The 14,785-nt window shown below is 40.5% G+C and overlaps 4 protein-coding genes across 4 annotated transcripts; 2 read left to right on the forward strand and 2 right to left on the reverse strand.

Moving 5' to 3' along the window:
• Nucleotides 1-154: 154 nt before the first annotated feature.
• On the forward strand, nt 155-2,800 carry I206_101055 (uncharacterized protein; the record flags this gene model as incomplete). The annotated part of the gene is made up of 12 exons (XM_019152051.1): nt 155-239; nt 306-434; nt 492-568; nt 629-777; nt 883-1,186; nt 1,251-1,568; nt 1,630-1,778; nt 1,836-1,971; nt 2,040-2,276; nt 2,339-2,473; nt 2,534-2,606; nt 2,694-2,800. The coding sequence occupies 12 exons, from the start codon at nt 155-157 to the stop codon at nt 2,798-2,800; spliced, it is 1,899 nt and encodes a 632-aa protein (XP_019014189.1).
• Nucleotides 2,801-3,221: 421 nt separating this feature from the next.
• On the reverse strand, nt 3,222-5,907 carry I206_101056 (uncharacterized protein; the record flags this gene model as incomplete). Its single annotated transcript, XM_019152050.1, has 4 exons — nt 3,222-4,879; nt 4,932-5,098; nt 5,170-5,554; nt 5,658-5,907. The coding sequence occupies 4 exons, from the start codon at nt 5,905-5,907 to the stop codon at nt 3,222-3,224; spliced, it is 2,460 nt and encodes an 819-aa protein (XP_019014188.1).
• A 1,619-nt stretch (nt 5,908-7,526) lies between these two features.
• Nucleotides 7,527-10,073, reverse strand: I206_101057 (alpha,alpha-trehalose-phosphate synthase [UDP-forming] 1; the record flags this gene model as incomplete). The annotated part of the gene is made up of 11 exons (XM_019152049.1): nt 7,527-7,666; nt 7,722-7,773; nt 7,838-7,926; nt 7,989-8,097; nt 8,166-8,393; nt 8,457-8,775; nt 8,841-8,897; nt 8,949-9,471; nt 9,546-9,648; nt 9,710-9,793; nt 9,867-10,073. The coding sequence occupies 11 exons, from the start codon at nt 10,071-10,073 to the stop codon at nt 7,527-7,529; spliced, it is 1,911 nt and encodes a 636-aa protein (XP_019014187.1).
• Nucleotides 10,074-11,963: 1,890 nt separating this feature from the next.
• Nucleotides 11,964-13,679, forward strand: I206_101058 (uncharacterized protein; the record flags this gene model as incomplete). Its single annotated transcript, XM_019152048.1, has 8 exons — nt 11,964-11,999; nt 12,102-12,447; nt 12,653-12,773; nt 12,846-12,997; nt 13,059-13,171; nt 13,239-13,314; nt 13,381-13,536; nt 13,606-13,679. 8 exons carry the CDS (start codon nt 11,964-11,966, stop codon nt 13,677-13,679), a joined length of 1,074 nt encoding a protein of 357 aa, XP_019014186.1.
• Nucleotides 13,680-14,785: the final 1,106 nt, after the last annotated feature.

The following is a 14,785-nucleotide window of genomic DNA, read 5'->3' on the forward strand; positions in this document are numbered from 1 at the left end:
AAACCGTTAATCAATTTGACATTTTACAGATTGACGTAGCGTTCGCAGAAGAGCACACCAATATAAGAAAACCTGATTATCATATCGACTTGCCGAGTACAAAAAGGCGTGAATATTTCCCCCAAGTGCAAAAGACTAGCGGAACCGTCTGAAAATGGATGTGGACAAGATGTTCAAACTCCCTTCTTTGCCTGCTTCTGCAGGTCAGAAGCGGAAGATGCCAGATGCCCCGACACCTGGTATGTGACGGCGCTCGTTTGAAAATGACTTCATAAGAAACCTCTCATTGATCTCTCGCAATACAGAAATGCTTAAAAAGTACAGACAAGCTGAACCTGAGCCTTCAAGCGGCCCGCAACCGCTTCCTACAAATGGAAAAGGAAAAGCTAAGGCAGCGACCGTCGAAGAGGATGAAGAAGATTACGATAATACAGGTGAGCTTTCCTCTTACTCAGTGCTTCTTGAGAATGTACGGTGAACTTCTATTACAGCCGACCGGGACATGTATGACGGAGAGGAGGACGATGAAGGCCGTTTCTTCGGGGGAGGATTGAACAACGAACAACAGGTCAGTTCAGCTGAATTCGTAGGGATGAGCGATCAGCTGAAAAGGCTTTATGATCCATAGCAAATCCTAGATATCTTTGATAAAGCTGGAGATGGCGAGGATGGACCTACACTAGATCTACCTGGACTAAGACGACAATTGGGTAAATTCGAGCGAATCGTGACGAAAAACGCAGAAATGCGGGGGAAGTTCCCTGATGATCCTTCAAAGTGAGCCAACCTTCATCTGATGTACTGACTACAATTTCGAGTGGTTTTTATATTCAGCTCCTTTTTAGGAAGACAGAAGCTGAAATATCATTCAATTTTTAATAGGTTCATCGACTCTGAATCAGATCTCGACGGAGCATTAAAACAATTCTTACCTCTCACTCAAAATCCTCCCCTCTTCTTTCCTGAGCTTGTCAAATCTGGCGTAGTTGCTCTTCTTACTAATTTGCTATCTCATGAAAACACGGACATAGCAATAGATGTGATAGAAGTGGTTCGGGAATTGACAGATGAAGATGTCGGTGCTGAAGTAGATGATTTCGATGAAGAAGCTGAAGGGTCAAACTCGGAAGGTAGTGGAAGAGCTTATAAGACTAGATTGGCAATGGGTGAATTTATTGATGAATTGGTATGTCAAGCTGGTCTGTAGCATGAGGTAATGACCCAAACAGCTGATTTTCTACCTTGTTCAGCTAAATAATTCGATATTGGATTTACTAGTCTCCAATTTATCTCGACTAAATGAGGAAGAAGAGACGGATTCTCAAGGTGTTTTCCACATCTTAGGTGTATTCGAAAATCTCCTTTCCTTTATGCCGCCCTTAGCAGAACAAATAGTGTCCGATACAAACCTCTTACCATGGTTGCTGAAAAGGATACAGAAGAAAGAGTATGACTCGAACAAACAATATGCAAGTGAGATTTTGGCGATATTATTACAGGATAACAGAGATATTATCCTCAAAGTTGGCGAGCTGGATGGAATGGATATCTTATTGCAAGGTCTTTCCGTAAGCTACCACTTCTTTCTTCTTCATGAGGCAACCGAGTCAAGCTGACTATCATCATTAGCAATACCGCAAGAAAGATCCTAGTGATGGAGAAGAAGTTGAATATATGGAAAATCTCTTCGACGTCTTATGCTCCTTGCTGAGTCAACCTGAGATGAAGAAGTCCTTTGTAGATAATGAAGGGGTCGAATTGATGGTCCTTATGATGAAGTGAGCATGGCTGTCAATTGATAATCAGGAATTTCGATGGCTGACGAATTAGTTCAGGGAAAAATTATTAGCCAAAACACGGTCCATCAAAGTGTTAAATTATGCATTACAGACTGAAGATGGGTCAGAAGGGTGCGAGAAATTCGTTCAAGCTTTAGGATTAAAAACTTTCTTTTCAGCATTCATGGGCAAGGTGAGCTCTGTTGTAAGACTATCAAATCTCTCATAAACCTAACTTACATTTTCCTTGCCACGACACAGGGCGAAGGCAAGAAAAAGAAATTGAATGCAACATCCTCGTTCGAACACGAAGAACATTTACTGGGTATACTCGTTTCGTTATTTACAAATCTTGGATCAGATACTCCAGAGAGAATACGTTTAATAGCTAAATTCGTCGAAAACGGGTATGAGAAAGTAGATAGATTATTGGAAATGAGAGAAGTAGCTGAAAATAAGCTAAAAGGTGTGGAGAAAGATATAACTATGGAAAAAAGAGTTAGGTTGATCATTTATACCTTTATGAAGTTGTGAGAAGCTGATAAATCTGCCATTTATAGGTTATGCAAGCAAATAAGGAAGAAATAACCGATGTCGAAGAGACGGAATGGTATTTGAGAAGAATCGATTCAGGTTTATCTTCTCTACAAAATGCCGATTACATCTTAGCTTGGATCTGTATGGAGGATGACGGGGTAAGTAATTGTGCTAACATATGTATGAGAGTCTTAAGCGCTAACGTTTTGTTGCTCAAGGCAATGACTCATGCACGATTACTTTTATCGAGAAAAGATCAATCGTTTAGTAGTGTGATTGCTGTTTTATCTGGTAAGTAAAACTGGATTTTTCCCAATTCACGAAAGAGCTACATACAATTTTGATCTTCTTGCTAATTCGAATCGTTGTTTGATTTAGAATTCAAAGATAATATAGGAGATGATGAGGATGAAGAAGAACCAATAGAAAATTTACAGAAAATGATTTTGGAACAACTCATAGCTTTCATGCAAGGTTTAGAATAGATTGATAATCTTTTTTTCATTGCTATTATAGTAAATGCATAATTTGACCTACTATACTCTGTTTGTCACGTTGTGTTTCCCCCCTTCGAAAACTGATTTTACGTGAACATTGTGAATCCATTGAGAATTGACTTTCTTTTGATGCAGCGTCTGGGAATTTATCAAGTAGAAGAAAAGGAAATAAGCTCAAGTTGGCCGCAGTTGAGGAATAAGACATTCCAAAAAAGGTACGAATGTGTAGTGTTTCAATCGAAGATCAAGTAAGATATACTTCATATTAGAATTCTGTGGAATGTTACTGTATAATATTTTGCATTACGAAGTATGAATGCTCGAAATAACATTAAAAGCGAGTATGAGGTCGAAAATGATATATATGACAATTGACAATTTCTATGTATTTTTCGAACGATTACTAATATTACTTTCCAAATCCACCTGCACGCATAAATCTATTCAAAACTTGATGAGAATCTCTTTTTCTAGTTTCAGGATCTGTATTTGGATCCCAAACTCTTCCACTTCCATGTCCTTGAGACGAAGAAGATGCTCCTCTAAAATCAAATCCATATTCAGGTAAAGTTTGTAATATTGAAGGTTGTTGTTGTCCATTGTCACCTGGATTTGAAGGCGGAGAAATTAATTTAGGTGTAGTATCTGATGAAGTACCAGTACTTGAAGTTCCTGAGTTTGTAGAGGAGATCTTATTTGATCTCCTTTGTGTTTGTTGATTTGAATTCAAATTTTGATCCCGATTTCCACTTGCAGTTTTCAAATGAACTTGAGAAGAGGATGGAGGATGAGGAGGTAAAGTAAATGTTCTGACTGATGGTGAATCTCCTCCACCAGGTACAACTTGTACTTTTGCGTCAACCAAATTAGGTGACTCTGTTTGAGCTGAACCATCCCTATAGGTTTCGTGATTTGGATAAAAAGATGGATCATCAAATTGACCAGAATTCGAATGTTGAACAACAGGTGATTCAGATAAATCTTCATCATCTGATTCATCTCCTTCATCATCACCATCAGCACTGGTATCGGTGTAAGAGCCTATACCTCTGTCTGTCCCTCGACCAAAATCGATTGATCCTCCTTTAGGCGTACCAGGAACAGACTTCAGACCACCATGCGAAGCGAATGATTTTGCTTCTTTCGACATACCCATTCCGGACATCCTCTTAACGTATTTGTTGATTTGGGGTATACTATCCCATGCGTTTGTATAAGATGCCATAGCCTCAGCCATTGATCTAGGGGTAGAAAGTGGTGGCGACTGTTGTTGTGCTGGTTGTCTGTAATCGGGCGTTGGTTCTCTTACCAGAATGGCAGGTCTTTGAGCATGTTGTTGTTCTTCAGGCGGAGGTGTATCTCCTCTTGGAAATACTCTTCCGGGAGTTGGCCTGCTCTTGCCTTTTTGCTCCCACGGAAATACGGCAGAGACATTCGATCGATCGGGAACTGACCCAGTGAATTGCTTATACCAATCGTCCCTCTTGACGCTATCGGGTAGAGTAGGGTATTGTGGTTCAGCCTGGGGCGTAGACGCAGAGTAATAGGATGATTGGTTTCTAGCGGATTGTTCCCATGCGTTATGATAGATGGTGTCCATTCTGATCGACATTTCTGGTTTACCGTGAGAAGGTGGAGCAAAGTGGACAGCATCCCATACGGCAGGTTGAGTGATTTGTTGTTGGATGGTCGAAGGTAGAGGGGCAGCATCAAGCGGTGGCGAGGACATGGCACTAGGATCTATAGGAGGCGGAGATGTAGGTAAAGCAATACTTGCATGTTTAGGTTGGGGTTTGGGCATTAACAGGTCGACTCTACCCTCGAGTGGCAGGCTAGTATATTGACCAGTCTTGAATGATAAGACACCATGAGCAGAGGCAGCTTTCAATTCTTCCAGATTTAATCGGTCGGCCGGTTGCTGCGGCGCTCCAGTAGCGGCTCCCGATTGACTCCAAGCAGCAATGGTTTGAGGGACCGCGAATCGTCTGGATACATCTGGTTCATGTGCGGCTGAAGGTCGAACATGTGTATCATATACATGATACCATCGGTCGAGCAGTGCGGGATCTGCGTTGAAATGTCAGCGACATGCTTATTCGGTTACAACAATTCAACGTACAATCGTAAGAGGGCTCTTTTCCTTTCACATTTGATACACCGGCTGGTCGACCGTTTAGATTTGACCAGGGCTTGTTGGAACCGATGAAATGGACATTACTAATTTTGTGACCATATCGTTTGTACGCGGGCGCCCAAGTGTATGCAGCAGAAGGAGTTACATTATATCTACGTAATCAAAACAGAAAAAATCAGTTTGAACGCTCTGTATCGTTCGATTATCTTATATATCCACTCACGTGAATGGTAATCTATTCCATTGATCACCCCCACCTTCTTCGCTAAACCACTCATTCAACAAGCCTTGATCCGCGCCATCAAAACTGCCATTACCAGCTTCATTTTCCCTGTATATTCCATCGTCGCCTTCTCCATCTTTCAGGATACCTCTCAGCCCTACCCAATCCGATTCTCGGGGCCTGATGACCATCACACCTGAATTGAAGCAGTCTGGCCATCCTGTGTCGGGACATGCTGAAAGCACATGAGGACTGGTCGTTGTGAAAAGATGTGATAAAGGCCTAAGAGGAAGAACATCGGCATCGAGATAGATCAGAGTGGAGAAGAAGGGATGTAGTCGGAATAAGTGGAGTTTGGTAAGTGCGAAGTTGAGATCAGGTCGGCCTGGCGAATTGAGATATTAGTATGTCGGGTCAGTTTCATATTCACATAGGAAAGATTCAATTGAGGACAAGAGCTCGAGAAAATTAGTAGCTTTCTAACTCACCCATAAGATGTAGACCCTCTTGACCAGCTTTACCACTTCCGATCGGTTCCACACCTATCACCAGATCAAATCCGGCCTTTCTCAATTCTCCTATGGTTTTTGCATCGACAGTTTCAGGGGTAACAAGGCAAACTATTTTGAAATCCCTCGGTGCCGGGTGTAAATCCAATAAAGAGTGTAGGAGGACGAGGGCACCAGGAAGGTAAGAAGGGGTAGTGAGGAGAGTGACGAATGCGTTTGGAAGAGACATCTTGGCCGCAGGAATCCCTGGACTGCCGGAAAAATGAGATAAATTGATAGTCCTCAGCGGTAGAGGAGGTCTAGAATTCAAAGAAGCCAGTGTTCGCCAAGTTAAGAGAGTTGAATAGATTGTTGGTTTTGCTTGATACAATTGACGAAATTACCTGTGCGTGAGACAAAAATTAACAAATCAGTATCCTTTCAGACTTGATATACGTGGATTTTAGCGATAATCAACGAAACAGGATACGGGATATAGATGATTGTTTGTTTATTGTTGGATTATTGGATCACTAAAGCACGGAATGGACGAATGAAGGTAAAGAAGATTAGGAAAAGGTGGGGTGATCGTCCGAAAAAGATAAGCTTGCTCCAAAAAGGATAAATTTGAAACAAACTGTCGTCATTCTATTATTGAGTGAACGAGAAATTCACTTACCCGAAAGACTAAAGCTTGAAAGGCATATGAATGATACTGTTTACTTGTATTGATCTTACTATGGATGATATCTTCCTTGATAACCAAGCATATGAAATTCGCAATTATCAAGTGCAAAGCCTTTATCGTTTTAGATTCTTGAATTGAATAATTGACCTTTGTTAACCACTTTCAACTTGATTCCGATCTTCAGATTGATCTAAGGATGAATCGTATCAAATAATAATTATCCAAATCCACTTCTAACAAGGAGAAGATTTTAACAAAATTCAAAACAACGATTCAATTCAACTTTCTATCATGAACGCTCGGTCTCGGAGCAAAGATAATGGGGACACAGGCACAACCGTTTAGAAATGTAACAAAATTGATTTCTTTTTGTTTTGTTTACACTTGTAAGCCTTACTAGTTAGGGCAAGGTTACTAATTTGGTCTACTGCTGACAAGTTGTGGAAAATACGGTAAATTCGGTCCGTCCTTGAGCAGCTGTAAACTCCAAAGTAAGTTGTGGGAATTTAATCAGGTTCTCCGGTTGTATTAAGACCCCTAATTTAGGGATAACTCTTATAAGGAGGGGAAAAACGATAGTCGTTAACGTCATCGGTAATCACCTTTTGGAATTATTCGAAGATATGATTGGTCTAACACCTTCATAAAGATTCTACATGCATCCCACATCGTCAATCTCGGATAGCTTTATGTTGCTTGCCTCAGCATCACAGATTGGTCGCCATTCTAAGCCCAGGTATCTAGCACTATTGAAAATAGAAATTACGTTCCTCTACCTCGGTGTCGAATCTAGATCAAACCTCTACCACAACTATCTGTTTTACCCTGAGCTAAACTCCCGGATTTTCCTGAGGGGCGACAACGGACCAACAGCTACATCCGAGTGGGGCCAAGATGAAACAACGTTAATAGGTGGGATAACAAAATTTGTACAAGAGTGCACATTGACATGGACCGCAAGTGATATTGCTGTCTTCAAGTTAGCAGAAGAAACAATCCTATCATTTCAAAGACATCGTAATTCATTAATATAAACCTAAGGCTAAGAAGCAACATATCGAGGAATGCTTATATGCAATTTTTAATGCTTTACTTTCGTTAAAATAACATCTATAAAGTGACGTTATCCCTTTCACAATCCCCTGCAATTTCTATGCTCATCTCAGAGTCGAGCACAGGGTTTAAGCCGAGGGAGCTACTACACTAGCTTGACTTGCTCTCCTTCTTATACTGGCTTTCGAACTTGTCCTACTCAAACTTTGAGACTTCTTTCGTCCTGGTCCAGCAGGTCCATTAGGTGGTAATCCAGAGAGACGAGTCACTATGTAAAGAATTTGGTCAGTCACATTCTGCGAAATGAAGGAAGAGCGACTTACATTCGTTGACAAAGGTTGTACCCCATGCTTCGGCGGTATATTTGCTGACATACTATATCAAATCGGCTGTCATTCATGGTCTTGACGACAATTTTACACGAATTGCTTGAACTTACGTTGAACAACTTCTCCCAATTTGATTTCCTTTGTTCAGGACCCATTTCAAGTGCACAGTGTATGGCATCAGCAGTAGATTGAGTGTCCCCTGAATTAGCGAATGCATTAGCTCCATCTTTTATCCTGCTCCAAGCACTGCCTGACACTTACAAGGGTTGATAAGGATACTTCCATTCAACGATTGAGCAGCACCTGCAAATTCAGAAAGGACCATCGAACCATGACGTTTCGATTGCGATGAGATGTACTCATATGCGACCTATAACAGGTATATTGGTAAGCCAGGGGACAATTTCCAGCAATCTCGATTACGCAAAGGGAACTCACCAAATTCATACCGTCTCTTGTGGAGGTGATCAAACAAGCATCGGCCAAAGCGTACATAGCAGTCAATTCTTCGAAAGGAACCGATTTATGCAAATAGTGGATAGGCATGAACTCCACCGTTCCGAATCGACCGTTGATTCTTCCTACCAATTCGTTGACACAAGCTCGAAGATTTTGGTACTCCTCTACATCTTGTCGAGATGGGATAGCCAATTGTACCAATACAACCTGCCAGATGTCCTGGTATCAGCTTACCGATACATATTCCATTTAGAGTAAACGAAAGCTTACCTTTCCAATCCATTCAGGATGTTGAGTCAAGAACACTTCCAAAGCATGCAACTTTTGGGGAATACCCTTGATGTAATCTAGTCTATCCACCCCAATAATAACTTTGCAACCTTGGAATCTAGTCTCGAGAGCTTTCAGTCTGTTCTGGACCTTCTCTTGTTGGAGACCTTCCACAAACTGCATAGGCTCGATACCGATTGGATAGGTTCCTACTTGAGCATATCGACCTTCAAATTCGATACCATTTGGTTGGGTTTGTAAACCCAAAATTCGGGTACACGAGGAGAGGAAATGACGAGCGTAGTCATACGTGTGGAAACTGGGATGCAGTCCACCCAGGTCAGTTAAGTCCTCTAATCAGACAGAAAGTCCCATCCGACTCACCCTATCAGATCACATTGAAGTACACCAAGCAATATCTCCCTTCGTACCGGAAGAACACTGTGATGATCGTTAGTCGCATCCTCGAATAAGCAGGCACAGTTGGCTTACCGATAAATTTCACTTGAAGGGAAAGGAGTATGTAAGAAGAAACCAATTCTAATCCCATCTTTTCCTTTTTCCTTAGCTGCTATTTCTTGTTTTTGGAAGGTTGATAAACCTCTTGGGAAATGAGGTCTTCTAGCTTTCATTTGTATTAATTCATCATTTTCTTCAACGTCATCTAACATTTCTACACCTTCATCTGTGTTTTCCACTGCTTGAGCTACTCCAGGTTGCATCCCCAAAACGTCTTTAACTACTTCATCATCTACACCTTCTTTGACTCTACCTAATTCTTTTCTAACCATTTCACCTTGTGCTGATTCTCCTGAAATCATAGATCGTAATAACATGGGTAAGAGCATCAAATGATAATCTTGCACCCAGACCATATCTCCTGATTGACAGAAATTTGATACTACTTCAGCGAATCTCATATTGGCTTCTCTGTACGCCAACCAGTGAGCGGCGTCAAAGTTCATCTCTCCTGGGTGATAGTGGAATAATGGCCAAAGAATAGAGTTTGAGAAACCTATGTATGGAGCAGTGGTAAGCGGGAGTTACGAATATGAGCTATCATAGGCAGTGGGGACAAGGTCAACTCACCGTTATAGTGCTTGTCTGCCAAGTCGTCATTCAAGTAGACTGGGAAACAGTTGTACTCTTCTAATAGTCTCTTGTTGACATGATCTCTGTCTTCTTTTGGGATCTGAGTATAACATTGGTTGAATTTAGCACAAGGAGCGGAATTCTCTGCGATGTAAACGTACGTATTTACCGGGCCAACCAATCCAAGTGAACTCCATAGTTTTCTTACAACCACTTAAAGCAGAAACCAATCCTCCCGATGACATCTATCGTCATCATAATAAGAATTAGCGTTTACACTAAGAAGCAGAAGAATGGAAACATTTGTTTATATCTCACCTTGAAATGGTATTCCCCATTACCATCTTTACTAATAGTAACAGGTAATCTGTTTGAAACCACAATTAAACGTTGACTTTTCTTTTCCCCTCCATCAGATTGTGTAGAGTTAGATTGATTTGGCATCTGAGAAAATGAGCTTAGAGTAGGTGAAGATATATGATTTGAAGTATATGGTGATCCTGGAACTGCTGCAGGTGGTGACATTTTTTCTTTCCCTTTTTCTAGTCTATAAATATATATGAATATATATGTAAGTTGAGATTAGCTAAAGAGTACCTCCTTTGTGTATTAAGCTGAGTTATGTGATAAAAGAATCAAAACAATAAAGGTATACTGAAATAAAGGAGTTATCTAATAAGAACGTTTGTTGTAAAGTAAGAAAATCCAAAAGGCTTAAAATGACTTTTGTTGCTGGAATTCTCTCATAACTTTAAACTAACTTACTAAAATGTGACGTCAAATTCATTCGTTCTGTTCTTCCTCCCTTAAGCTTTCTTCCCCCTTGTTACGCGCACTCAAAACTCAGCATATCATAATACCCTGAATGCCAATCGCTACAGCTGAACAGCCTAAAATTCCATGTTGCGTCTTATTACATGCATGCATGTACATAGAGACACCTACATTGTTTCGCTTCACGTTGTAGGAGCTGCTCACAATCTTTATCTTGATCTGCACGCAGAAACTTAGAAGACGTATTGCACTGGAATTGCATTATAGCATCGTGACAGCTCTGAGCCAGGTACCGAGCCGCAGCTACGGATTTTCGGATATAGACGACGGGTTTCAACGGATTTGTTGCTCTTCCTTCATCCGACCCGTATTTACTTCTATTCAAGCAATAACCTCTTGAGTCAGTTCAGATTCTCAAATTGCAGCTTTGTACCAACTTGTACTACGCTTCAAAAGTACTTTGTATACAGCTCTTTCATAATGCTGCCGAAAAAAAAAGAGACAGAATACGTTTCTATAGCTCATACCCTTAAAAGGCACATACACCAATATCCTTTAATACGTCACTTGGACGATCCATTACACGTTATTCATATATCAAATGTTCTAGACTTTTGAATTATCAGGATAAGAATTGCTCTTTCTCCTGCCCAGATTACTAATAATCAATTGGATGTTGTGAAGTGTAGTGATAATTCCGCTTTTTAGCAACAGTGATACATGAGCTTTATGTCTATGACATCCACGTTCACATACAAATCATCAATCCTCGTCATGATTTTCGCTCAATCTGAAAGAGCCGGAGAATGCAAAACTGTCTTTCACTCTGATACACAATTTGACTTGGTTCATCACATATTTTCCAGTCAATTGAAGTGACCCCTTTGAAATGTGAGAGCGAGTGAAACTAGACCTCCACAGTGGATGTTGAAATGCAAAAGTGGAGGCAATTAAGGTGGAAGTGGAGGGATATGGAGGCATAATGTTTTTAACAAAACCTGCTTCCGAAAGTATGAGGTTCAGACTTCTGTCTCAGGTGGCTTTCCGATTGAGCATGTCATGGACTGGCAAACAAGATTTAAAAATATTTTTCGAAGAAAAACGGTAGTCTGATGTCGAACGGCACCGCTTGGGAAGTAAATATACTTTTTTGTAGGGACAAGACTATGTATATACAGTGTGGAGTGACTTGTTCCCCAAGTTGTGTAAGATCATGACTGCTACGTAGGCAATACGAACATGAAATTTCGCTTAAAACTGCTGCATCACAAGCCTTCCTATAGGTCAAAAGAGGTGAAAGGAATTGATTATTGATGTAGGAATCCATTGACAAGGTTGACACGTGGTGTATATTCTGCTGGCGTCATCTTCTTATCGGTGGAGGTGTGAGTTTGAAGTGGAGGAGTGGAGGATGTTGTTGACAATTAGTGGAGGATAGAAGATGAAGAAGATGAATAAAGCATTGTTCTCAATGTAGGTATTTCTTCTAGGATCGATATATATATACGATGTCTGCACTTGGATGCATTGTTTCTTCTCTCCTCAGAACATTAATCTAGTCCACAGTCTTTACTTGTTCGTCTGAACAAACTTCAACACTCTTCAAGCTTATCTTCAACAAATCAAGCTCATTCTATCACGATGCCGACTGTATTACTAACGGGTATCTCAGGATTCGTAAGTATCTATCATCGAATGATGTACCAACTCATTCGCAAAGCCTTTCATCCCGTTCAAGCCATTGAGACAGGTGTTGATGGTTTTCTCCAAATTTGATAGCTCGCTGCACATGTAGCGCTCAACTTTCTCGAACACGGCTGGACAGTTCGAGGTACTTTAAGATCATCATCAAAGGAACAAGAGATTCTTAACATTCCTCAATACAAAAAATATGTTGAGAATGGTCAATTGAAACTTTACGTTACTGGTTCACTTGAAAATGGTGATTATTCAAAAGCTATTAAAGGTGTAGATGCTGTTGTACATACTGCTTCACCAGTTGGATTTGCTGGTGATGAATTTAGAAAGACCCATTTGGATCCTGCTAAACAAGGAACTGTTACTGTACTTGAAGCTGCCACTAAAGAACCTAGTGTTAAATCTGTTGTTGTTACTGGTACATACGGTAAGTCAGCCCTAATCGCCAATTTCGACCGACCCGTCTTATGCATACGACCACGGCCTTGCCCAAACCCGGTCGAAGCTTTCTATAATATCTCTTGATCCTTAATCCGTTTAGATTCCTACCTCTCCTCTTAACACATCACATCCCATTTGGGTGCCCAATTTTGATTGGACTAAGATTCGCTGATCACTTCGCACATTTACAGGCGCCGTTGGGAATCACAAAGGTCACCCACATACTCAAAAAGGTTTGGTATTGACGGAAGATGATTGGAACCCTTACACTATTGAAGAGATGGACTCTATCGTTGAAACCAAACACAATCCGTTGGTACCTTTTGACATCTCAACACAGAACATTCAGCTAACGTACGGGAGCTGACTTTTGAACTTTGATAGAAGCACAGTCTTTGACAATGGGTCATTATTCTACATGGCTGGGAAGAAATATGCTGAACTAGCAGCTTGGGAGACTCAAGAGAAAGCTAAGAAGGAGGGTAGAGAATGGTCTTTGGCCGTTATGAACTGTGTTATGATTTTTGGCCCTCCAAGTGAGTCTACTTCTATTGCATATTTTGACGATCAATTTAATTTAATTTGCTTTTCAATCAGTTCAACCGCTCAATTCACTTTCTAATGGCGGAATGTCCACCGAAGTTCTATATGCCCTTGCCAAAGGAAAAGATCAACCCATCATGCCAACTCTCTTTACGCATTACGTCGATGTAAGTGATCCCTTCAGTTGGTCAATTCCCTTTGAACGAATCTTGAGTTGAGTCGTTGGATATTCAGGTTCGTGATGCCGCCGAAGCACATTATCAAGCTGTAATTAGACAAGCTCAAGGTAGATTCCTCACTTCTGCTGGACGTGAGTTTTGTTCACCTCTTGTTTCCTTATTTAGCTATGATAATATTAACTATGAAGCTGGTTTAGCATATGATTTCCAAGAAATCGCCGATCAAGCAAGGGAACTCTTCCCTGAACAAGCAGTTCGATTCTCACTTGGGACTCCAGGTAAATATGCTTATGTCGATCCTGGTACATACACGCTCAAGAATGACAAGATCCAAAAGGAGCTTGGTATCAAATGTAAGTTCATCACCAGATCACGACGGGTTAAGGATCAGTCATTTACTGAAGTTGTTGCGTCGAGGGTAGTCCGACCCAAAGATGAAACGATTAAAGACGCCTTTACTCGATTTTTCGAATTGGAGAAACAGGGATTGAAGTAGTTCGCTACTTGAAGAATTTATGATCCTCTTTAAGAGTTGGAAGAGTAATGCTTGTAGAGATCAGAATATTTTTGTACTTTTTACGAACAGGATGTACTCATCTGAACTATCTCGAAAGTTGTATAATCGTTACTGGACCACCGCTTGATTAGCGGAACCGAACAATGTTCATCCATTGGTATGGTATGTCTAGATAACTCTCCTTAGATTATAACGTAAGAATCCAAACATGTGTTTGCAGGATTATCAAATTGGTTTGCATCATTGAGTTCATTACGGTACAGGATGATCTCAAGAGCTGATATATGACATAGCTCATGTTGGTGTTCATATAACAAACACGTCTGAAACAAAGTTTTAGTTCATGACTGAATATGAGATTACTTATCGTTCCTATGTCGAAGCCACTACTTCGTATATGTGACTGATTAACAATAGCAGTCCAGTGATTCTTGTACAAAACAAGACTTCATTCTATATCTAAGGTATGGCGTAGTGCATGGTAAATGTCCCGCCACTGAAACTAAACAAATGCGTTTCACTTCAACTGATCAAGCGAAAAGCTAAAAGGCTTCTCACCATAACCGCATCGCAACTTCCGCCCTCCGCGTGGGAAGAGGAATCAGTTTGAATGTAAACATCGCCCTGATATTAAGAAGGGTATCCTATGGGATCGGTAAAATGTGTTATCAGCCGAGGCTAATGAAAATAGTTTAAAACATTTCCCTGAGGGGCTCATGTCTTATCCAAAGGGTAAGTGGAGGTACATTGCGGATCATTTTAACTTTTTCCTTCTTGTTGAAGGGGAATTATGAATATTACGAACGAGTACCTTATCATCGTATTTGTGCTGTGTTTATATCGATATGAATTTAGGTCATAAGCTGTGTTTCGACTATATATGGAAGTCCGCCAAGTATATCTTCATTCTTTTTTCCTTTTTACTCATCCACATAAACGTCATCCCTTATTTCCAGTATTTCGTCTTCTTACTGACCTTCGACTAGTTGACTCAACCTTAGTATATATAGCAAGTAACAATAAGGACATTATTTAATCTTTTCTTATTTCTCATATTTTATCGCATTTCCTTATTAATATATATC

The sequence above is a fragment of the Kwoniella pini genome, chromosome 1, assembly GCF_000512605.2.
Source record: "Kwoniella pini CBS 10737 chromosome 1, complete sequence".
Lineage (NCBI taxonomy): Eukaryota > Fungi > Basidiomycota > Tremellomycetes > Tremellales > Cryptococcaceae > Kwoniella > Kwoniella pini.